The sequence below is a fragment of the Ictalurus furcatus genome, chromosome 19, assembly GCF_023375685.1.
Source record: "Ictalurus furcatus strain D&B chromosome 19, Billie_1.0, whole genome shotgun sequence".
Classification (NCBI taxonomy): Eukaryota; Metazoa; Chordata; class Actinopteri; order Siluriformes; family Ictaluridae; genus Ictalurus; species Ictalurus furcatus.
Window position 1 is genome coordinate 18,706,861 of NC_071273.1, and position 25,386 is coordinate 18,732,246.

At 40.1% G+C, this 25,386-nt stretch overlaps 1 protein-coding gene across 5 annotated transcripts in view; it reads right to left on the minus strand.

The window, feature by feature from the left end:
- cped1 (cadherin-like and PC-esterase domain containing 1) overlaps positions 1–22,262 on the minus strand; it is an 80,931-nt gene extending 58,669 nt beyond the window's left edge. For all 5 annotated transcript variants that reach the window (XR_008388524.1, XR_008388525.1, XR_008388523.1 and 2 more), the window contains exons 1-3: positions 21,720–22,262; positions 5,928–6,099; positions 2,791–2,885 (exon numbers count right to left, since the gene is read on the minus strand). Coding sequence is in view for 2 of the 5 variants with exons in the window: in XM_053649947.1 (XP_053505922.1) it covers positions 2,791–2,885; positions 5,928–6,099; positions 21,720–21,977 (525 nt within the window). In the remaining 3 variants the exon portion in view is untranslated. The remainder of the gene's footprint in view (positions 1–2,790; positions 2,886–5,927; positions 6,100–21,719) is intronic.
- Positions 22,263–25,386: the final 3,124 nt, after the last annotated feature.

Consider the following 25,386-nt stretch of genomic DNA (forward strand, 5'->3'; position numbering starts at 1 on the left):
TCTTGGGCAAATTGCTGTACAAGAGGACGGTTATTCCACTTTACATCGGGACACATCACTCCACCCTATCACTGACTTTTATTCTATAACAGTAGGGTGACCATACGTCCTCTTTTTTGGACCTTAAAAAAAGAGTCTAGCCGGGATTTCTAATTTTGAGAAAATGTCTGGAATTCAGCTTTAGTTTCATTATGATGTGCTTATGGTCTAACACTGCATCATGTGTGCACATATTTGCATTGCTTTAACCCCTCTCTTTAATTCCCGCCTCCTCGCACACTGATTGGTCGATTATAAAAGGCTTGCCGCAAATATTGGCCAAATTCCTGCCTCTCAATCATTAGCCTACTCTCAGCGAGAGTAGTGCTGTTGTGTACACTGTCAAACAGTTGCTTGATAATAGCAGCAAATGACAGCTGTCCTGAGTCGAAACAATGCCCATGGCCATATATGGAAATTTTTTATTTCATTTTATCGCATTGCTTCATATTACATGGCCATTCAAATGTGTAAATGTAAAACATGGCCAGAGTGAAACTAGTTTTATTTATATATATTTATGTGATGCTGATAGATGCTTATCTTGAAAAAATAGTTATATGAGGCTACCCAAACCTCAAATATTAATTATGAACTAATATACTGTACTGAATAAGTAAAAAAGTCATTTCCACTACAAAGTACAAACACTATAAGTATACAGAGAACTGCATCCAGAACGCTCTCCAAAATTCACGACACTGAAGTCTCTACTTCCAGGTCAGGGAGCTGTCGATCCAACTCTCACTAGCCAATGAGAGTCAACTGCTGTTAAGCCCCCCCACATGTGAGTTATGTGCCAGAATGGAGTACAAACAAAAATTTGGAAGTGTAAATGAAACCTCTGGCAGCGTATTCATAAACCCTGATTAGTGAAAACGAAGCGTAGAAAATTGTTCATCAAGAACGCTGTTTATTTTTGCCATTCAGTTCACTGTTTTTAGCTTCAGAGTGTTTTTCTTCTCTCTCCTTGTATATTTTTGTTTGTTTCTTGAAATGTTACGTTCAATACGTTCGGCACAAATTTAATTCCATAGTCTACCTGTGAAAAAAAAACGCAAGACCTGAGTGTACTGAGAGTTAGCTAGCCAGCTAGCTACAGTAAATTTGCTAATGTTAGCGATGTAAAGTTATTTATGGATACAGAGGTGTTCCTAGGCCATTTTAAGCCACTTATTTTTCTACATAGATTATTGTATGGTTTAAAATGACATGTAATAACCACCTCTTTCCCTCCTGCTTTACAGATTCCACATTCTCTTACTGGGAAAAGAAGGGTCTGAAATGCTTTGAGGATCTTTTCATTAATAATGTGTTTGCAAACTTTTCTGAGTTGTCCTCGTCATTCAGTCTGCCTCCGTCTCACCTATTCCATTTCTTTCAAATTAGGCATTGTGTCTCCTCCCAATTCGCTGGTTTTCCCTCCTTACCTACAAAGTCTGCATGGGAAGAGGTGTTCAAGCTGAATCCTTATAAAGGTGGCATTATCTCACGGATATATGCAACAATCTGGTCACAGGACGATTTTTACAATATCAAAAAAAATTAGTGCTTGGGAAGAGGAATTGGGCCTGGAGCTTGAGGATGATTACAGGGGCAGAGCGTTAAATAATATACGTACCACCACGTCCTGTCCTAGACTTAGTTTCATACAATTTAAAGTGGTCCACAGAGCTCACATCTCTAAGAGTAAACTGTCTAAAATATATCCCAATGTTCCTGACATGTGTGAAAAATGCAAACTTTCGCCCTGTATCCTGAGTCATATGTTTGCACTCTGTCCCAAACTGCAGAACTTTTGGAACTGTTTCTTTGAAACTATGTCTGATGTTCTTAAAATCAAATTGGATGTCTGTCCTTTAATTGCCATCTTTGGTGTTTCATCTCAGCATCAGCCTCTGAACCATAAACAAGCTAGTGTTGTGGCCTTTGCATCGTTACTTGCTCGGCACAGAATATTGTTGTCTTGGACCTTTCCACAACCCCCCTCTATATCAGTCTGGCTTAAAGACTTAATGTTCTTTTTAAAACTTGAAAAAATCAAGTACAACATGAGAGGCAGGGGTGACTCATTTTTGGGAAAATGGCAACAATTTATTACCTACTTCAATGATGTACGCACCCTGGAGGTGGATTGAGGAGAGGTAGACGGTACATTCTAATCATCTTACCTTTTTTTGTTGTTGTTTTGTTGTTTTTTTCTTTGAATTGTTTTTTGTTTCCCCCTTTCTTTTGGTTTTGGCTGTGGTTGTTTTGTTGGGGTTGTTGGGTGTGGTGTTATAATGTGTAAAATGCAAATTTCCAATAAAAATTCTATGATCAAAAAAAAAAAAAAAAGGCATGTTCTATAATAATCTGAGAACCTGAGGGTCTGTTGTCCACTAATACTTGAGCCAGTAAACAACAGTTGTGCGTGGATGTAGTTAAAGATATAATTGGCTCGTCTGCTTGGTTACAGTAGCACGGTAAGATATATTAACTGTATATTGGCTTTATTTGGATGATTTATTTGGACAGGGAGCTGAGATCACAGCATGAAGGAGTGCTCTTTCGCAGCTCTGGGTTTGAGCCACGCTGAGGTCTGCCTTCTCTATAAATATTTCTGACTCCCAATCTCTTGGCTAGATCTGATTTCACATGCATTTCCAAACAACACAAAACAGGAAGAAGTTCAATTTCATGAAACTGCTTTTATATCATACTGTACTACATTCTGAGGCTAAGTGCGATGTGTACAAGTGGCTTTCTTACCCTCTGGAATGGCTGAGAATGGGCAAAGTTGATTTTTCGGAGGCAACTTTTTTCCGTTCCTTTGAGACATATCAAGAGAGACCATTCCCGACCATCTGTGGATAGAGAGGATGTGAGAATAATGAAATGAGAGGGAGAAAATAAGACGGAAATATGCGAGAGAGGCTAAGCTTCAGAGTAAAAATGTGATTTTATAGACCTCAACAGGGCAATAAAAGTAGATTATATAAGCTTACAGCAACAAATAATGGCAGAATGTAAGCGGTCAAATTCTTTATGGTCATAGACTTAGTGTTCAATCCACCGTTTAAAGCACAGGACCTTATGTTCCTAATTAACTTGCTGTAGCAAACCTGTAAACACAAGGAAAAGTCAGAGTGGGGTTACCCAGAATCCCATGCTGACCTCCTAATCCCTGTTGGCAATTTAGCATGGAAAATACCTGGATTTCCAATAGATAATACATTCGTGATCAAGCTTAGAGACTCAAACGAACACAGAGAAGATAAATGTCAAAAATCTACTGGTTTAAGATGTGGGAAAGTGTAAGGGATTGAAAAGAGACACATCTGGGAGTAATTGTGGTGGCTAGCAGAGCTGGAGGAAATGGGCTGTGTGTAGTGTTGAATCCAGGCACAGTTGTGTGTGTGTGTGTGTGTGTGTGTGTGTTCTGAATGACAGGAAGTACTGTGCAAGACCTGAGGGCATTGTCGGAAATCTGCACTAATAAACTCCTATATTAAATCTTATAAATCTTATATAAATATCTCAAAGATATTGTGTGTGCGCTATCGTATGAAAATAATCAACAATAGGGTGGTGTGATGCGGTTCAGAGCGAACTGGAGTTAAAGTAATCGCTTAAAGTTTTTTTATTTTCCAATAATAACATGTGCCAATGTGTTTTATTACTCTTAAACCACAGCAATTTGCTAATGACTACCTTTTTCCTTTTTTTAACGAACAACACACCGTACTTTTAAACCTCCACACATTCAAACACACGCCACATTTTCTGTCACTTTCTAAAGACAGAGAGGTCATTTCTACAGCTGAGGTATTTCCTCAGTAGTGCTGGTGTGTTTTGTGCTTCAGTGTGTGTGTGTGTGTGTGTGTGTGTGTGTGCGCGTGTGTGACTAGCATGTGATCAGCCAGCCGAACTGTCGGTCTGGCAGGCAGCTGCTTATGGCCTTCTTCTGAGTTAAACATACAATAAATACCGGGCATACTGTAGTAAACACTGAATACACACCTGCTCTGAGCCTCACACACACACACACACACACACACACACACACACACACACTCCCACAAACTGTCATTACATCAGTCTGATCATACCAATCAACAGTACATATTTGAGGCAGGATTATTTAAATATTATAATACACAGATTATACAGTCAGCTCCAGAAATATTGGAATTTTTTTTACCTCCTTTTCTTTGTTGCGACTTTTTTGTAGCTCTACTACACCCTATAGCAAACATGCCACAAATTACAGCTTTGAATGTTTGTGTGTGTGTGTGTGTTTGCATGCCGATGCGTGTGTGGGTGTTTATGTAGGAGAGCAGCAGAGGTCAGCAGAGGTCAACTCATATGCATAACCCTATTCTTCAGTGATCCTTTCATCTTTATTCTACTAATAAACAATGAATTCTTGACCAAAACAAGCACTAAATGTCCTTTTTATTTCTCATTTCTTCCTTCGGGACTACGTTCTGTATTTCTGTCCTGTATCGTACAGAAATACGCTCACATGACTCACTGTATATGATGTTCGGACAGCTAAAGTGACCAAAAATAAATAAATTAATAAATAAATAAATAATACACTTGTAGTAGTCATCTTTCACATTACCTGACTAACTGACTATTGCACCTTTAATATTTATTTTACATTACTCACTTGTCTTGCTACAGAGATTTTTTTTTCAGTGTCTTCAAATGCAGGATATAATTAACTACACTGCCCTCAGGTGGATTATTTTGGTGCAACAGAAAAGTGTACGTCCAATCGCCAGGACTTCACAGGTTTGAATCCTGATGATGACATAGCTATCCGTGACCAGGAGCCAATGGAGTGAAATTGGCCGTGCTATCTGAGTAAGAGTGATTGCATGTTCTCGCTCTCACCTGTCAATCAGAGGAGCATCTGTGAGCTCATGTACGCGGAAGAGGGCAGACAGAGCTTTCCTCCGAGTGTGTTATGCTGCTCTGTGACGCCGCATGAGCAGCAGTGCGGAAAGATGCTGTTGGTTGGCTTCATGTGTTTTGGAGGAGGGACGTGTTAGCCTTCACCCTCCCTGGTTAGTAGATCTTGTATGATCATTTATAATACGATTTTTAAGACATTCTCAAAAATTTGAATATTCTATATTATTGACTCCTCCCCAAAAAAGAAAACCCAAACAGAATGTTTAAAGTCCCCATGAACTCAAAATGAAACTTTCATGGATTTTAGCACGAATGTGTCAGCCTTACGGTTATTTATAAGCTGGTGTGCTCCAAACCAATGACCAAATTCATTTTTAGAAGAAATATGCATTCAAAATTTAGTCTCTCTCTACCACCAATATGGATTAAGAATTTTGATGACATCATTCTGCACTTCAGCTTCTCATCAGACTTTCTGTCCAATCAAATGCTCTCTAGAATCTGAAGAGAGCATTAAAAATCATCTTGCTGAAGTTGCCGTTGTTGAGCGAGAGAAATAGTATCAGCAATCATGGGTCGTAAATGTGTCTTTGGCTGTTTGAACGCGTGTTTTATTCAGTTTTTAAGAAGGAAATAGCTTGAATTCGTTCACTTTGAATAAGGAGATATTTGTGCCAGCTCGTGGCTTTGTAACAGGTATTTTTCCATGGTACTACCTGTCAAGTACGGCTTCTCCCGGGCTGTGAGGTAAGCTAAACGCTATTGGCTATTTAAAAAGGGGGAGGGGCTACTCTATGTCTTGCCCTGACTTCCTGTTTCAGTGGAAATTACATCAACACATCTAATAACACTGTGCGTTTCAAGGCAATTCACAGGGACCCCATTCAAGACTCAGCTTAGACTCTTACTAGGCTTGATAGATAGTGACCAGAGACCTTAAGAGGGTAAGATCCTTCACAAACCCACACACATACAGTACACACCTCCACCATTGTGTCCGAAAGTGGAACTGGTCTCAGCATAGCGACCCTGTTTGACACAGTATCCCCGCTCGAGGAGGACACGGTGATAAAGCTGCACCTCTGTGTCTGAGGGGACGTGCTGCCCCGTCAACATGACGGCCTTCCCCGCACAACTCCTCTTAGACCAGTGTACCTGAGAGAGAGAGAGAGAGAGAGAGAGAGAGAGAGAGAGAGAATGATGAGGAGGAAGAAAACACGAACGAATATCTAAAGTTAATCCGAATCGGAGATATATCCCTAAGCTGAGCGATGAAATGAATAAGCTTTCCTCTTTAAATGCTTATTTAAACAAAGCATGGCCAATATAAAGCACTTTAAACCCTGAATAACAAATTAAAATACTGACTGTGTTGGATGTAGCGATCGCAACATGACTCGCTAATGAGCCAAGCAGTGCAGCCAACCAAAATACCTCATTAGAGATCTTTTGTAGAGCTGCTAGACTAATATCCTCTAAGAGGGGTCATGTGGAGGGGTGAGAGGACAGCAGGCCAAGCTTACACTCTGAACAGGATTAGGACTTCAAGCAGCTGAGCATGCAACGGGTCAAGATGACAAGACTCAGGTGGTGACCGTGACGCAACACCGGTCTGCGACAGTCAACATGGCCATGAGTGTATCAATACACACAGCACAGTATGTAAGGAATAAAACATGACATACATCATATATAGGATGTCCAGAAGTCTTCTATTCCTCTTATACCACAGACGTTCCACAATTTTTTGAATGACAGAGCAATACGTCACACTTTTTACCCATTTTTAGTAACATTTAACATTGTGGAGCGTCCATGAAACACATTAGTTACTAGCTTCACTTACTTTATAGAAGCTATAGAGAGAGTTGTTCCTTCACCAGCCATATATTTCTGTCTCTCTTGAAATGAAAACAAGTCAAGCTCAACACCAAAGGTGTAGATGGGGCTGTCTCCACCACCATAGTTACAAGAAAGAAGTCTTTCTTGCTACTAATTTGTATGCAAGAAATACCCTTTAGGTATACAGTGGGGTTCAAAAGTCTGAGACCACATTGATAAACAGAAGGATTTTAGATCTGATTCTGCAATATTTCTAGGTCCATATTTAAATGTAAGCAAATGTGTGATATTGACCGAGTTAACTGCTTTGTACAAAAGGTCAGATTTTCCTCATGCCTAATCTCTTCTATTGATACACCTGCTCAGATGACACGGATGGATTTGATCTAAAATGGATCATAAGGTTTTGCACAAATCCATCAGTGACATCTGAATACGTTTCAATAGAAGAGATTAGGCATGAGGAAAATCTGACCTTTGGTACAAAGCAGTTAAAACAAACGTGTGGAGTCCATGCCGGCTCGAGTGCACACTGTCATTACAGCAAAAAAAGGAGATGAACTAAATACTCAGAAACTCTGAGTATTTGGTACGTAAATATTGAAATATTTCAAATATGTAAATATTTCAAAGACTCTATAAGTACGTTTACATGGACAACAATAATCCAATATTAACCAGATTAAGACGATACTCTGATTAAGAAACTAGCATGTAAACAGCCATTTTTAATTACCTTAATCCAACTAAAGTCATACTCGAAGTAAACAGAAATGGAGTATTCCTGTTTTTGTCGCATTATGGACATGTATTACAGACATGTACACACCTTAATCACACTATTAACGTCGTGTGGGAGTTTTCACCGCATTTTGCGACAGGACACGTACACACACGGCAGTGCTCAACCGTTTGATAGCAAACTAGAGAGCACGGCTGCGTCCCAAACCACGTATTTACCTACTATATAGTAGGCGAAATACATGTATCTCGGCTACTATACAGTAGGTAAGTAAGCAGTTTGGGACGCAGCCCACGGCTTCAAGCAGTCGTCTAGTTGCACGTATAGCATGACAAATAATTAACTGCACTTGAAGCGTTCGTAAAAAATTTAAATAAAAACACCCAAAACTGTATACGGTACCATAACGAAGACCAACTGTATGTCGATACGTGAAATTCTGGAGGGACGTCGGACGGCTTGGCGACGTAATGACATGTGACGTTAATCGATCTATGTTCTATAACATGTAAAACCTGAACATGAAAGGAATCTTCCAAAAGCAACTCATGTAAACACCTTAATCACAATATTGTCTTATTCAGAATAAGGTCCATAATTAATTATTGCAGTCTATGTAAACGTAGTCTATGTTTCATTCAAGTTGTTGTCAATAATATCATTTGTAATGAAAATTTTTGTATTAAATTTAAAAAAGGAATGCAAAATAAAAGGATTTTCACTAGTGCTCTCAAACTTTTGGACTCCACTATACTTCAAAACATGAAGGAAATGACTGAAGAAAAACTATTTCAGTCATTTGACCTTGCGGTAACTTTGACCATATTTGGATAAATTCCCAAATCGAATCAGTTCATCTGCTGGTTACAACGATGATTCTATATAAATCCTACAAACATTCAACCACTTGTTCTTGAGATATTGCGCTAACAAGAATCACAGACAGATGCATGGACAAACGCACAAATGGACCAATGGAAACTATCTTAGATAGCAAGAAGAGGCTTGAGTTCCTGAACTTGTGTGTAAGTATCATCTCTGTATGACAAACAGAAAGGAAATGTTGGAAGAAAAACTATTTCAGACATTTGACCTTGCTGTGACTTTGACCATATTTGGGTAAATTCCCAAATCGAATCAGTTCATCTGCTAGTTACTATTTAATTCCACATAAATCCTACAAACATTCAAGCACTCATTCTTGAGATATTGCCTTAAGGAGAATCTTGGATGGACAGATGAACAGATGGACAGCTACTACAGGTGATCCTCTGCTTTCCCCTCATTTACAGACTGTTGCAAGGAGCTGACGCTGGAGACTCCTTCTGTAAATGTTAAAGAAACATCTCCTTACAGAACAATTCTACATATAACCAAATAGACCTTTTTCTTTAGTAAAGAGCAGCACATTTTTAATCACTAAACTTTTTTTAGACATAAGATGATGAAATGTTGACGCAAAGGTACAGTATATTGTTCTCAACTGTATAATGTTCCTCATATAGCATGGGATATGAAGAATGAGGAACAGAGAGGGGATAACTGAAGATCTTTTGAGAACAGTTAAACCCCCCTCTCGTCTGCTGCACTACAGATGAGCAAGCGGCTATTTTCTTTTACTCTGCTCTCTGTTTATGTTCTGTCCTGCTTAGCCTTATTGTTCCTCCATCTCTGATGTCTCCACTTCTCTCTATCTCTCTCTTACTCTCTCTCTCTCTCCCTGCATCTTTCTGACTGTCTGTTTGCTTCAGGCCTGTTCAGGGAAGTTCTGTAATGAAATAATAATGTTTGAGTCTTGGCCACAGCCGGGCCCCGGGAAACGAAGGCAGCGCTGTAATTGCATGGTTTAGATTAGCATCTGCAGCTGGAGGTCTACAAGAGGAGAAAAGAGAGACAGTTGGACAGTAGAGGACTGGCTGATGGACTGAAGTAGTGATAAGGAAAATAAAGAGAAGAGAAATAGTATGTTGCTGAAGCTTCTGTGAGGAGAGTAGACAAACTGTTGAGAAAAAAATGGGGGATTTGGCAATAAGGCAACACTAGATGAAGTAGGAGCAAGGAGAGAGAGAGAGAGAGAGAGAGAGAGAGAGAGAAATTTCATGATGGGCTCAGAGCATATGGGTTTTCTACTCACTGAGTAGAAAAGGCCGAGCTCTCAAATGGAAATTATATATATATATATATATATATATATATATATATACACACACACACACACACACACACACACACACACACACATGAACTGAAAGAAGTAGGCCAGGGACGAACTGTGAGAGAGAAAAAAGAAAAAAAAAACATGAGTCGGGGGAAAAGAGAGAGTAATAGAGACAGAGCTGAGAGAGCAAAGTAAAACTGGCGCTTATCACTGGCATTTCCTCCAAACTGGTGGGCCAGATTTCCCAAAAGCCCCGTGGTGTTAACATCATACTAACAGTCAGAGGGAGTAATCAAAATAATACTCCCTCTTTGGTCTTATTATGAAACAAGCAAAGGCCTACATTTTAGCTAGCAAATATAACCATGACTTTAAATTAGAGTGGAGTATCCGCTTTAATAAGTAGCACATATAAATTAGTCCAGGTGCATCTTGTAACTGTAAATTAAAAAAATAGGCTAAAGACACTGCTGTAATATGCAGACTGATGGCAATGTAAGAAAACCAATGCAAGGTGTCCTAAGCTCAGACTGGGTGGGAGCACATGGAATTTATTGATGATTTCGGTCGAAAATGTTATGTCCCATGCCCAAAGTCATTCATGATATTGGTATAGTTAAATTTTATTTGTATAGCGCTTTTAACGATTTGCATTGTCACAAAGCAGCTTTACAGAAATCCAAATGTAGAAGTAGATAACCAATCCAGCCAGAGGTAACAATGGCAAAGAAAAAACTCCCAACACTTGGAAGAACACCAGACTCGAAAGGGAACCCATCATTATACAGGGTGTCCCAAAAGTTTCCATACATAGGGCAAATTAACACTTTTTAGCAAAATGACTTTCAGAATTTTTCATACTTCGTTTATATTATGTATATTTTTTTTTTAGATAGCCTTGAAGAATTCTATTGACTAAAGAAGTACGTATTGAAATCATTCTCACGACTGGATCGGGAAACTTTCACAGGAAACAGGCAAGCACATCACACACACGACACTGTTGCCAAACTTATTAACAAACTCAAAAAGACTGGAAGTGTCGAGGACCAACCGAGAAACGGATGTCCACGAACATCCACTGACGAAGGCACAACCCACGAGGTCCTGGCAAACATAGTCCCCTGTGTATGGAGACTTTTGGGACACCCTGTATTATACATTCATATAGAGAACTATATGATGTGATGAAAGGAAACAACAACATGGTTTCAAATCTTTTTAAAAAATATCTGTTATATATATTATACACATACATACATACACATAAATCCACACACACACACACACACACGGTGGTGCAGTGGATATTGTTGCTGGCTCACAGGGTCTAGGTTCGATCCTAAGATCGGGTTAATGACTGTCGGAGTTTCACATGTTCTCCCAGTGTACATTTCCTCTGGTTTCCTCCCACCTCACAAAATATGTCATTATTAGTGACTAGGGATGTCACGATACCAAAAATATAGTAATCGGTGCCGATAACACCAAAAGTACACGATACTCGATACCAAAGTCGATACCACTGTGTGGTATAAAAATAAAAAATTTAATTAAAAACTCTCCTGGAGGACATCCTCCTCTGGCTGATACTGGCAAAGAGAGAGAGAGAGAGAGAGAGAGAGAGAGAGATAGAGAGAGATATTTTAGTTATCAAACACTGTCTGACAATGAGTGGAGGCTACAGTGGAGGTGCGGCACTCCTAAACGCACGCACGCACGCGTACACACGCACACCCCTTATACTCTGAATGCAGGCATTAGTTTAAATTCACTGATATGGTGGCAGGCCAAAAAGATTTATTAAAAGCATGAACATGTGAATAATTATTAGTGACATTAGGCTACATTTAGCTGACAGGACACGGGCTGAATGGCGATGCATGGTGGAACATTAGGAGGTAGTTTATAACACTGCAATGTGTTAGCGTCATTAACAAATTTGGCTATCGCAAACATTACATGGAGCATAACGTTAGCTGGTTTCACGGCCACAATGCCAGCTGCCTCAAACAAATACAATATGTTTGAAATCAATGATAGCATCGGTTGCACACCGGCTTCAGAGCATCAATTATATGTTTGTTGTCATCCGCCTTGAATGTGAAGTATTTCCATATTCCATACCACATTTCCTCTCAACGAGTCGCAGCGGAGCTAAACTTCTGTAGTTTTTCCCGTGTTCTTGTAGTTGTTGTTCTTCTTCACCACTTGTGGACCGACTAAAACACTTGCACATATTTGCTGCCCCCATCAGGTCCGGAAGAATTGCAACCTCGGTACCTCCATTAGAATCGGTTCCAATGCTACCCCAGAAAAACAAGTACTGTCACGTTTTAAGAATGTTGGTACCGAAGTATCAGTTCTCGTGACAGCCCTAATATTGGGTGAATTAGACACAGTGTAAAGCGCTTTATAAGTGCAGACCATTTTACTGCTTAGAAGGTCATGAGTTCAAACCCCAGCACCGCCAAACTGCCACTGTTGGGCCCTTGAGCAAGGCCCTTAACCCTCAACTGCTCAGATGTATAAATAAAATAAAATGTAAGTCGCTCTGGATAAGAGCGTGTGCCAAATGCTGTAAATGTAAATAAATCACCCTCCAAAGGGCCCTTTGAAGGGAGAGTAATCAGGTTAGTCACGCTGTAAGATTGCTTCAAACTGAATTTCCAATAAAAATGACTTAAAAATTGAGTTCCAAGTGACCATTATTATTGAGCGCCACACCTTTTAGCCCTCCAAAGCTCTCACAGTGGATGGTAAAGTGAAAGAACTATTGCTAAAAATAGAATAAAGACTTGAGACTTGACTTGGACTCCTCCTCAAAAACTTGACTTGGACTTGGGCCTCAGGGACTTGTGAACATATCTGATGAATGTGTATGTGCATGGTGCACTGTGACAGACTTGCATCGCCCATCCAGCGTGCATTCCTGCCTCATGTTCCTGGGATAGGCTCCAAATCCACTACAACCCTGACCAAGATAAAGGCGGTTACTGAATATATACATCGTATCCTGTATCTATGTGCAGGGCTGTTTCTAGACATAGGCAAACTTGGTGGTCGCCTAGGGCGCCACCAGCTTGGGGGCTGCTGATGAGAGCCCCAATGCCCCCACCCCCACTCGACTCACCCACCCACAAGAAAAAGAGTACCTGGCCTGGGCATTCAGGCCTGTAGTACCGAAGATTTTTTTCTTTGTCTGAGCAGTTTATCACTTCGTAACTGAAGTCAGTAAAAGAAGACTGAAGTGTTGTATTGTATATTCAGTGAACGTACAGTAGGTAAGACCAATCAGACAGGGTTTACAGGAAAATACGTGGACATACTTGTGTCTTATTGGCTGACAGCTCTCAATTCTGCCAAACGCTAGCTCGCAGTCAGTGTGAGGGAAAAATGGATCTTCAACGATTTTTTGTTTCACTACCTGTACCACTGAGGTGGGAATTGTGGTTCATATCAAGTAGGTCCATCAGCAAGGTTTTTACAAACAGATTATGAAAGTTTACTCGGTCAATTTGAGTAGATTTCAACTCTCATTCATGAAATTATGGGAACATTAAGAGAACATTAGGGGAACATTCTGCAAACCTAAAAACATCTTTCTATTTCCATTAAGAATACGTTCCTAGCTAACTAAAAACAAACTTTAAAAATGTATGTTCTGGGAACCAACAATTGTTAGCTGAGTTGAGATGTAGATAGCTTTCCCGTGGGGGGGGATTGTGCATGCAACTGAGCATCTAAAAAACAGCATTATGGGCAATCTGCAATCATAAAACCCATCATGTAAATAAGCAACTCTGCATTTTAGAGTAATTTTTTTTTAAATAGCAGCATGAAGTTTGAACGTTGACATTCTTCATCATCCATCATCGGGTTTGTTGTTTTCCCATTAGAAGATTACTTAAGCATATTTTTTCACTTGCCAATCTGATCTATTTTTATATGTTGTTTATACAATAGGAGTGATAGCGCACAACATTATGGTCTCCCCTTTCTCGTTCTCTCCCTCCCATGAATCAGGTCTAAGATTGGGTCGGCGTGTGTATGTCAGTGTGTGTCTGGTGACAGCACCAAATTCCACAGTGCACAGGACAACTATATTTAAATTATACTATATTTAAAAGCCCCACCTCCTTCTCCCGTCCCCAAAGGTCATAACTCCTGCTGAGCCGGTGTCTCTTATAATCCTATGTCTGGTTTGTATTATTCGATCCCTGTTCAAAAATCATAATGATAAAAACACACTTCTGCTGGCTCGGTCCGGCTGCGTATGCATGCCAAGCTGGCACAATAAGTGGAATAACTTTTGATAAGACTCCAAGGCATGCTATTCACTCTAAAATGCTGCAGTATGGAATAACATGTTAACGCCTGTCACAAGGTGCCTGTCAACACACGGTTAAAATACTGCTGAAGAGAAAATGAATAAGTATCGAACTACGGTAAATGTGATTTAACCCCTTTAAATCCTGGCTGTATAATGTTTAGTTATGCCCCTTATACTGTAACTATGAATAATTCAATTATTACTGTGAAAGAGTGAAGAATGTAAGTTCTGGCACTTAAAAAATACACTGTTTCGATTTTTGTAAAAACTGTTTATGCTTATATATGTTCTCTCATTTAAACCTTTGCTTTTGACCCAATTAAATTCCCCATATATTTCTATAGGAAGGTTTAACACACACACACACACACACTGTAATAGAGTCTTGATAGAGAGTGAGAGAGACAGAAAGTGGGTTTTGTTAGTATTCAGTGACGACCTCAGGGCCTGATTGTCTATGCAAAGTGGATGCTTTGCTTAGTAACTGGCGAAAGATTTGGCAACAACTCCACATTTTTATTCCGCTTCCCTTTCTCTTTCTCTCCATCGCTCTATACCACCCTCCTTTTTCCTCATGTGGGGCTCTGTTACTGTTGACTCCATGTATTCGGTTCTAAAGTCTATGGTATGGTTGTGTAAAGGCAAAGTTATAAATACTTTCATCATGTATAAGAATTCATTTGAAATAACACAGTGTGTCTTTTCTTCCCTCGGATACACACTCAACAAAAAACAGACAAACATTTGAACAAGAGCAAACAGTATAAAAGACATTTACATACTTTCTATATATACACTTTATGTCTCAACGCCCATTTCGGTCTGCACTCAATCATGTCAGTCAAGCGGTACATTCCTACCCTGCTAATTCGGAGAGCTCATGCTGGGAAGCATCTGCCATTCATCCAGAAGAGAAAAATCTGCCTGTACAGGTCATATACAGTGATGCTTGAATATTCTATATATCTGCATAAATATGACCTAAAACATCATCAGATTTTCACACAAGTCCTAAACGTAGATGAGGAGAACCCAATTAAACAAATGAGATAAGAATATTATATTTGGTCATTTATTTATTGAGGAAAATGATCCAATATTACATATCTGTGAGAGGCAAAAGCATGTGAATGACTTGAAATGGCCAAGTCAAATTCCTGACCTTAATCCAATAGAAATGTTATGGAAGGACCTGAAGCAAGCAGTTCATGTGAGGAAACCCACGAATATCCCAGAGTTGAAGCTGTTCTGTACTGAGGAACGGGCTAAAATTCCTCCAAGTTGAAGTGCAGGACTGATCAACAGTTACTGGAAATGTTTAGATGCAGTTACTGCTGCACAAAAGGTTCAAATACTTTTGCTACTCAGAGATATGTAATACTGGATCATTTTCCTCGATAAATAAATGACCAAGTATAATATTTTTGTCGTTGTTTAATTGGGATCTCTATCATCTTTTAGGAGTCGTGTGAAAATCTAATGATGTTTTAGGCCATATTTATGCAGATATATGGAAAATTCTAAAGGGTTCACAAACTTTCAAGCACCACTGTACTCTAGTTTAAATACCATACCGTGGCTGTGGGAACACAATTTATTTTAAATATCATTCAAATTTCCATAATATCTACATTGCCATTCAAATGATGAAGATCCACATTCTTATGAACTTTGATAACTTCCTTCATAACTTTGGCTAAATCTCTAAAAGGACTAGAAGACAGAAAAGACATATGACCTAATATGTTGAACAATTGCATAATGTTTATGTTTGGGGTTTTTTAATTCACCAGCAAAGCTTCAATTTTTTTTTTTTTTTTAAAGAGTAAAATATCCTGTCAGGTTATCTCTTATTAGCTAGCTGGTGATGCTAGCAGTGAAGATTAAAAACATTTTTAAATATGAATTAATCACTTCAGACATTCTCTCAGGTTAGCTCTTATTAGCTAGCTGTTGAGGCTAGCAGTGTAGATTAAAAACATTTTAAAATATGAATTAATCACTTCAGACATCCTTTCAGGTTATCTCTTATTAGCTAGCTGGTGATGCTAGCAGTGTAGATTAAAAACATTCTTAAATATGAATTAATCACTTCAGACATCCTGTTAGGTTAGCATACATTAGCTAGCTAGTTTTAGCAGTGAAGATCTAAAAAAAAAAATGTTAGCTCACATTAGCTATCTGTTGCATTAGCAGTCGAGATGCAAATCTAATTATCAATATAATAATAGTCCTGTTAGAAATCTTGTCAGGTTAGCTCTTGATAGTTAGTGTTAACAGAATAAATTAAAAATGTTTATAACTATGATTTAAACATCCCTTAAGAAATCCTGTGTTAGCTCACACTAGCTGTGTCAACAGGCACAGCATTTTAACCTGTTAAATATTTATTTTATTTTTTAAAGAATCTGATAGTATTAATACATCCACAGCTGTGTTTATAGGCAATTATACAAAAGATAAACTAACAAATGTAGTAATAAAACATGTTCAGCTGTCTGAACAGCAAACAAACACTAAATTATTCATTCATTCATTCTCTTTCCGCTTTTCATTATGATTTAGCTTGCTGTGTAAATAAAGTCTCATAGCTTTAATCAGTTCCAAAGTCAAGCTAAAATCCAGTGACATGAAGTCCACACTACCCTGTACAAGTGTTTGATGGAAGCAGTTATGAGATAATGCTATACAGAGAGCATGAATGAAGCTGTAAGGTCTCTGGAGTGTCGGATGGACGCTGAACCCTGAGCGCAGTCACACATCTGACTCTTCATGTAAGAATACACAAGCTTCTCTACTTACAACGATGACAAACAAACATCGAGAAGCCATGCGGGAAAACCGTAACTCACGTCCATATCAATACAACTGAGTGCTCTCAACAGTGAAACAACAGTCCTGGTACATTCCAGTGTAACACACACCTCTGTGAATCTGCTTATGATGCTAATCCAAAAGAGTGAAACACAATCAGGGTCTAGTGCTCGTTGCTGTGAAGTAGCAAACAAACAGGGCATGAGAAAAGCACGCAGTCCTAAATCTGCCGAGACAAACTTGTGACATTTGACTTAGGCCTGGATGTACTTACACACACATACTCTCAAGCTTAAGAGGACAATGCAGGTGGGTCACGCTCAAAGGAATTCACATTTGAAAAGACTTCGCATCATGCTATATTAGTCAGATAGCTAGCATGATAATAAGGAGACTAAACACTTATCTGACACACACTGTGAAACAGAAATAATGTCCCTGCTTTGATCATGTTTTAAATTTAACAGAGAAGATTAAACACACTCCGGAAAATCTCTCAAACACTGTCTGGCTAGCTTTCAGACTTGAGCCGGTGTTAGTGCACTAATCAAAACATACAGCAGTAAATTCTCATCCACGGAGAGCAGACGTCCTGGAGACTCTCATCCAATATAAATACAAAAATACAAAGAAACACAAAAGCTATAAGAGTTCTCTAGCTAAACAACCTCACAACTGGGTAACAATGCCAATTCCAGATGACAATCATTCACTAGCTCCGCAACTAATTATAGAACAACCCTATTCCTGTTCCATCCATGCATCCATTTTCTATACTGATTATCCTACACAGGGTCGCAGGGAGCCTATCCTAAAGGCACTCAGGGCACAAAGCAGGGGACATCCTGAACAGGGTGGCAACAGGCATAATCGCACCCTGTTTACTACTAGTGCGTTTTCGTTTTGAAACGGTGTTTTAAAGTGAAAACGATCCTCATCCACACTGGCGTTTCCACTGGGTTTCAGAAACGATCTCCATCCACACTACACGACTGAATACGCATGTCACATGACCATTCATGCACACTGGGCATGCGCATACAAGTGTAAACAGGAAGTGGGTTGCTAGTCCAAACCGGCGTTCCAGGTAGAGCTTACGCCACTTGAAATGAGATTTGTTGCCGATTGCTCTAATCATAGCTCGCCTCTTGCGCATGTAGGCAGCTGCAATATTATAAAATACAGAATTTAACTGTACAATGGCTGCTAAAAAGCTTGCGGTTCAGTCTCCATGTTGCTGTGTATATGATCAAGGTAGCATAATGGTCATATGGTAGGGGCTTGAAGAATCAGGGAAGGATACGCAATGATCCAGAAGACCCAAAAAGGGGGAGAATGTGGGCAGCCACGCCTTCGTTTTCAGAAGTCTTCGTTTTGGTTTGTTTACACTGAAACGCGAGCCTGTAGATTCAAACTAAAACGGGGTCTTCTGTATTTCCGAAAGTCGCAGCTTTCGAGGGTTGAGAACACTGGAGTAGTGTAGACGACAGGTGTAACCGTAGCAACAGTTATGCGTTTTAAAACGAAAACGCACTCATGTAAACAGTGCCTCACACACCCATTCACACACTAGGGACAATTTAGTGATGTCAATCAGCCTACATGGATTAAACCGGAGTACCTGGAGGAAACCCCTGAAGAACGGGGAGAACAAATTCCGCGCACACAGAGTGGAGGCTACAATCAAAACCCCATCCCCGGAGGTGTGAGGCAAACATGCTAACCACTAAGCCACTGTTCTACCTGTTTCATCAATCCTGAACGCTTTTCTTCTTAGAGTATAATATCACTCACTTAATTCAGTTTGTTTGATTTACACTCTTTTTTTAAAAATGTTTTATTTGCATACACACATTTTTACATTTTCTCTTCTCTGATTGGCTGCAGCTCCTGCCAGTCATGGATTCTTTTGTGCCTAAGGTAGGACATGATGACGTTTGAGCTATCTAAGTTGCGTATGATGTATGCATATAAATTTGCTGCCAATTTCAACTTCACACACACACACACACACACACCCATGACATGCCACAGACTGTAAATTACACACAGTGGCTCAGGAACATCAGGTTATTTTGTTCCATGACTCAATAATAATTTTTATTAACAAAAACACCCATCAAAACACACCATAACAGTTAGAGGAATAAAACACCTCGAAAAAGATCAAGGAAAATAATAAAATTTCAGGTGGTAACAGTGACTCTGATTCACTTCAGGATGCATCACACCACCCCGCCGTTTATTATTTTCCTGGAACAGCATGTCCCCAGGTATTATTGTCTGAACATTAAGTCTGTGAGTGGCTCAGATTTAAATGGGACAAAAAAAATGTTAATTCTGCACAACACCATTTCTACATAATTAGAAATCAGCCAATCATGAGGAGTTAAAATCACACTTTTGAGTTTAAGGGTACACACATGTGACTCCTCGCTCATTGCGCATTACTTGGAGCAGAGACACGTAGTCCTACACAGCATGAGAAATCCAGCTCACAACACTATTAGACTGAGTGATTGCACACACGCCCTTCACACAGTGAGCTCACAGCTGATCGGAGACACCTGTCACACACCACAACACACACACACTTCCTCCTCACAGCACGGGGATTATGAGCGGCTCACTTCCATAGTAGCTTTAAGCCGCTGCTCCATTCAACCTTATTCCTTCACTTTGACTTCTCATATAGACACATCTTTTGCTCAGACACTCAGTACGTTTACATGGACACCAATAATCCAATATTAACCTGATTAAGACAATACTCTGATTAAGAAACTAGCATGTAAACAGCCATTTTTAATTACCTTAATCCGACTAAAGTCATACTCGAAGTAAACACAAATCGAATTAAGACATGTGGAGTACTCCTGTTTTAGTCATATTATCGACGTGTATTACAGACATGTAAACACCTTAATCACACTATTAACATCGTGTGGGAGTTTTCACCGCATTTTGCGACAGGACACGTACACACACGGCAGTGCTCAACCGTTTGACGGCAAACAAGAGAGCACGGCTGCGTCCCAAACCGCGTATTTAACTACTATAGGCTTATAGTATTTGAAATACATGTATCTCGGCTACTATATAGACAGTAAGTACACGGTTGGGACGCAGCCCACGGCTTCAAGCAGTCGTCTATTTGCACGTACAGCATGACAAATAATTAACTGCACTTGAAGCGTTCATAAAAATTTTAAATAAAAACACCCAAAAATTGTAAACGGTACCTTAACGAAGTCCAACTATATGTCGATACGTGAAATTCTAGAGGGACGTCGGATGGCTTGATGTGGGGACTTAATGACGTGTGACGTTATTCGATCTATGTTCTATAACATGTAAAACCTGAACATGAAAGGAATATTCTAAAAGCGACTCATGTAAACACCTTAATCAGAATATTGTCTTAAAGTCAATAATTAGATTATTGCTGTCCATGTAAACATAGTCTATGTCTCACCATGTCTCAGCTCAGACACCAACACACACTTGGAGCAAAATCAAGAATAAACAGACCACCAGAGATGTTTTATCTTTAAAAGCTTTGATCATGTGCTCTCATCCTCCACTTCTAAAACACTGATGCAGGTGGGCGCCATGTCAGCGCTGACCAGAAACATGTGTGCAGTCATAAATCGCCCCTCCTCTATGAGGCCTCAGCCAACTGCCAGCCAGCCTTGAGCCTGTCCTCCTAAAATAACCTGAGAAAGACACCCAACATAAATAAACAATACTCGTCCACTATATTTAACAAGGACTTAACATAGGGTGAGTGGGGACCGGGCAAAGCTCTAAAGTGACCACATTGGCTTATATCGGAGACAAACTTTACATTTCATGAATTTTTGTTTTGAAGATTACAGTGTTCTGTACAGTACAGTGAACAATATTGGTGTGTTTTTTGTTGTTGCATGAAATCCTTCTGAAGTTTAATAGGGCATTCTGTGTGAAGGATTTCAGTCATCCAGGTCATGGTGAAGGTCAAGTGGATTTCAAGGACAAGAGCATTCTAATGACTGGATCTCTATTCTGTTTTTACTACAATGAGACTGTGAGGCATTCCTGAAACACAAAGTCTCTCTCTTATTTAATGTCTGGTTGAATTTTGTTTACTCAGTACGTGCACCACACAGACTCTCTCACATGTAAGAATGTCCAACACGCCTGATCCAGCTCATGAAGAACCTAACAAATACCTTCTTACAGTATTGAGTGTATACATAAATCTGCAAAACCATACTGAGGACTTTGAGATAATTACGACCACGGTACCGAGCTGTACTCTTCCTTGTCGCCGATACGTATTTTGCACCTTCAGTGTATATATATATATATATATATATATATATATATATATATATATATATATATATATATATATATATATTTATTTATTTATTTGGAAACCTTTACAAATAATTGAAGCTACTGTACACACCTGGACCAGTACTCTAAAATCTAACTAATGGTGCACCTTCTCAGGTAAAAGATACCGTACATACCAGAAATGATGAAACATGCACCACTGATGCAACAAAGAGATGTTGTTGCAGTTTGGTGCTTTTATTTTTGAGAGTTTCTGAAAGATCTTGTAGGGGTTTTCTTGTTTGTCTCTCTCGCAGAACCTTTGTTTGTTCCTACAGCAGTCGTCACCAAGCCTGTTCCTTGAGATCTACGTTCCTGCAGGTTTCATCTCCAACCTAAATCTAACACACCTGTTTTAGTTGATCAAGAGCTTCATGAAGGCTGAGTAGATGGTCAGGTGCGCATGATTATGGTTGGAGCTGAAGTCTTCATGAAAGTAGATCTTCACGAACAGGGTTGCTGACCACTGGCCTACAGGAACCTTGTTCCAAAATGTTTGCACTTACTTCATTGTGATCATGCCAGGCTTCCAGGAAAGAGACGAGCTCTTCTGGGTGCTTGAGAAGCACTGTGCGGTCCTTCATCACAGATTTGTTCTTTTGGTCCTCTTGTCCAGGTCTGAAGCCTGTCCGGTTCACCACAGAGGTGTGGTAGATAAGAAACACAGCGAGCCCCACGAGCACAAGCGGGGCCGTGCGCCATGTGCGCCTCAGAGTCCCGAGCCCCAGGATCCGGCGCAGCAGCATCCCGATGCCCAGACACATAGGGTACCATGGATGGGATGGGACGGGATGTCCGAGTCGCTCGGGTTTCCTTCTAAATGGTCACCGATGCGCTCAGGATTCCACGCACACGCAATTTAGGAAAGCATCTAACTTTCACAGCGGCATTCAAACTTTTTTGGAGGAAAAGAGAAAAATAATGCACACTGACCCTCGCCAAGGCAAAGCGCGTTCAGAAACCTGGCCACATCCTCACGCAGTGTTGGAAACGCTACAGAATAAGCAGGGAAAGCTTGAGGAAAGAGGTGAAGAAAAGAAAAAAAGCGCTCTTTCTTCCTTCCCCCCCCCCCCCCCACCTCCAGGAGCTCCTCCGAGTAGCGGAACTCCAGCACCGCCTCTCCGTCTGCGCCAAAACTGCGCTCCTGGAACAACCGGGCGGAAAAGTAAAGGCCAGGATTAAAAACACGCAGAAACTCTCCCAGTGAGACTGCAAAACTTATTCCATGAGCAGAAAAGCGGGATCAGATGATGGTTTCGACGGCTTTTTGTGTAGTGCGCGGCGGAGCTCTTCCACCTGGTTTGCGTTAATGGAGAGAGAGAGAGAGAGAGAGAGAGAGAGTGAAAGAGAGAGAGAGAGAGAGAGAGAGAGTAAACAGTTACTTCCTCTCTGGAGTTTGTAGACGAAGCTCCCGTTACTGCTCTCAGAAGAGAAGAGATCCTTTACAGAAGCAGCCTGAAACGGCGCAGTGGAACTTGGCTGGGAGTGTTAAAGCGGAATAACGGATTTCCAACACGCGGTACACACACACACACACACACACACACACACACATATATATATATATATATGCACATACACGCATACACATATATACACACACATACACATATACACACACATATACATATATACACATATACACACATATACATATACACACATACACATATATACACATATATACATACACACATACACACACACACATATATACACACACATACACATAAATATACACACACATATACACACACACTAATCAGCCATAACATTAAAACCACCGGCCTAATATTGTGTAGGTTCCCCTTGTGCCACCAAAACAGCTCTGACCCGCGGAGGCATGGACTCCACAAGACCTCTGAAGGTGTGCTGTGGTATCTGGCACCAAGACGTTAGCAGCAAATGCTTTAAGTCCTGAAAGCTGTGAGGTATGATCTTCATGGATCAGATTTATTTGTACAGCACATCCCACAGATGCTCGATCGGATTGAGATCTGGGGAATTTGGAGGGCAAGTCAACACCTTGAACTCTTTGTCAAACAGTTTTTGCAGTGTAGAAGGGCACATTATGGAAGAGGCCCCTGCTATTAGGGAATACTGTTGACATAAAAGGGTGTACTTGATCTACAACAATGTTTAGGTAGATGGTACATGTTAAAGTAATATCCATATGAATGCCAGGAGCCAAGATTTCCCAGTAGAACATTGCCCAGAGCATCACACTGCCTCCGCCAGCTTGCTTTCTTCCCATCCTGGTGCTATCTCTTCCCCAAGCAACACATACGCACCTGGACATCCACATGAGGTAAAAGAAAATGCAATTTAACAGACCTGGCCACCTTCTTCCATTGCTCCATGGTCCAGTTCTGATGCTCGTTTACCCATTGTAGGCACTTTTGGTGGGGGACAGGAGTCAGCATGGACGCTCTGAGCAGTCTGCAGCTACGCAGCCCCATATGCAGCAAGCTGTGATGCACTGTGTCTTCTGACTCCTTTCAATCATAGCCAGCATGAACCTTTTCAGCAACTTGTGCTACAGTAGCTCATCTGTAGGATCGGACCAGACAGGCTAGCCTTTGCTCCCCACACGCATCAATGAGCCTTGTGTGCTCATGACCCTGTCTCCGGTTCACCAGTTGTCCTTCTTTCGACCAGTTTTGGTAGGTACTAACCACAGCATACTGGGAACACCCCACAAGACCTGCTGTTTTAGAGATGCTCTGATCCAGACGTCTATCCATCACAACTCGTCCCTTGTGAAAGTTACTCAGATCCTTACCCTTGCCCATTTTTCCTGCTTCCAACACATCAACTTCAAGAACTAACTGTTCATTTGCTGCCAAAATATATCCCACCCCCTGACAAGATAATCAATCCTTTTCACCTTCAGTGGTTTTAATGCTATTGCTGATCAGTGTACATACATAGATACCCTTTTCCATGAAAGTGTTATAAAGGCTACTTAAACAATTTTTTTTTAAAATGAAATCAGGGTTCAAATAAAATTATTGGTGGTTTTGATTTTATATTATCATTCTTCTTTGAGATACCCATTAACTTCAGGGATATACCTGAAAAGGACAAAAAAAATGAGGTAAAAAAAAAGGATTTGTGTAAGAAATAAAACATTTAGTAGCATGCTATAATATCAATGACATGAAGCAGGGTCATACCCCACCAAGGTTTTCCAATAACACCACACCCCTAAGTGCTGTACTCCTCTCGTACCACACGAGCTTGCAAACCATTACACTTCTTTTTTTTTTTTGGTCACATATGTAGAACATCTGTGAAACAAGCTCTTATTTATGGTATAACAGCTATAAACAGTTGTTCCCTCACCAGCCTCTCCATTCGCTCTTTCTTGAAGTTAATGAGACGGATCACAGCTCATCATGTTACAAAGAACAAAACAAAGCCACAAACTCCTCTGTCCTGAAGACAGTGATGGAGGAAAGCTTACTTACTGTTACAAAGCACTGACACTGGAGACTCCTTCCAGAAATGTTAACCATGAAAATCTGAATCATATCTGGTATACCTAATGTCTATTATTATTTATTAAAATAAGTTTGCACACCTGCATTAATCGTCCTCATTAGAGATGCACATTCATCAACAGCCTCAACTGTGGCAGATTTGATGATGCATGTTTAAAACACAAGACATGAAATATTACTTATGAAATTCTGTGCTTTTTATTTTATTCTTGTCTACAGTATAGTTTTAAACTCAACCAGTTTAGTCAAATTATTCAGCTGATGCAACTGTTGAGTTGGTAATTTCTTGCTTTGTGACGATCGTATCCAAGAACAAATCTTTTTCCCCCCGAACATGCCAAAGCACTGTCCAAGAAGTAAAAAGCGCGTGTTCACATACAATAGAGGGAAAAAATGGGATGAAATGAGTTCAAACAGAAAAAGCACACTTTAACACACGGAATAGCAAAATTATTGATCGTTTTATTTTTTTTTCCCTCATCAGGAAACTTTAAATCACCAGTTCAGTGCAGGCCAGACTACACATTCACACACATCCTGTACACATCACATCAAAAACACACACCAACAATCACTGTGTTCTTTCTATAATACACCTGGCAGCACCTGGCTTTAAACACCCAGCCAAAAAATATTTTCATGCTTATCTGCAAGTGTGAACATTTTCCTG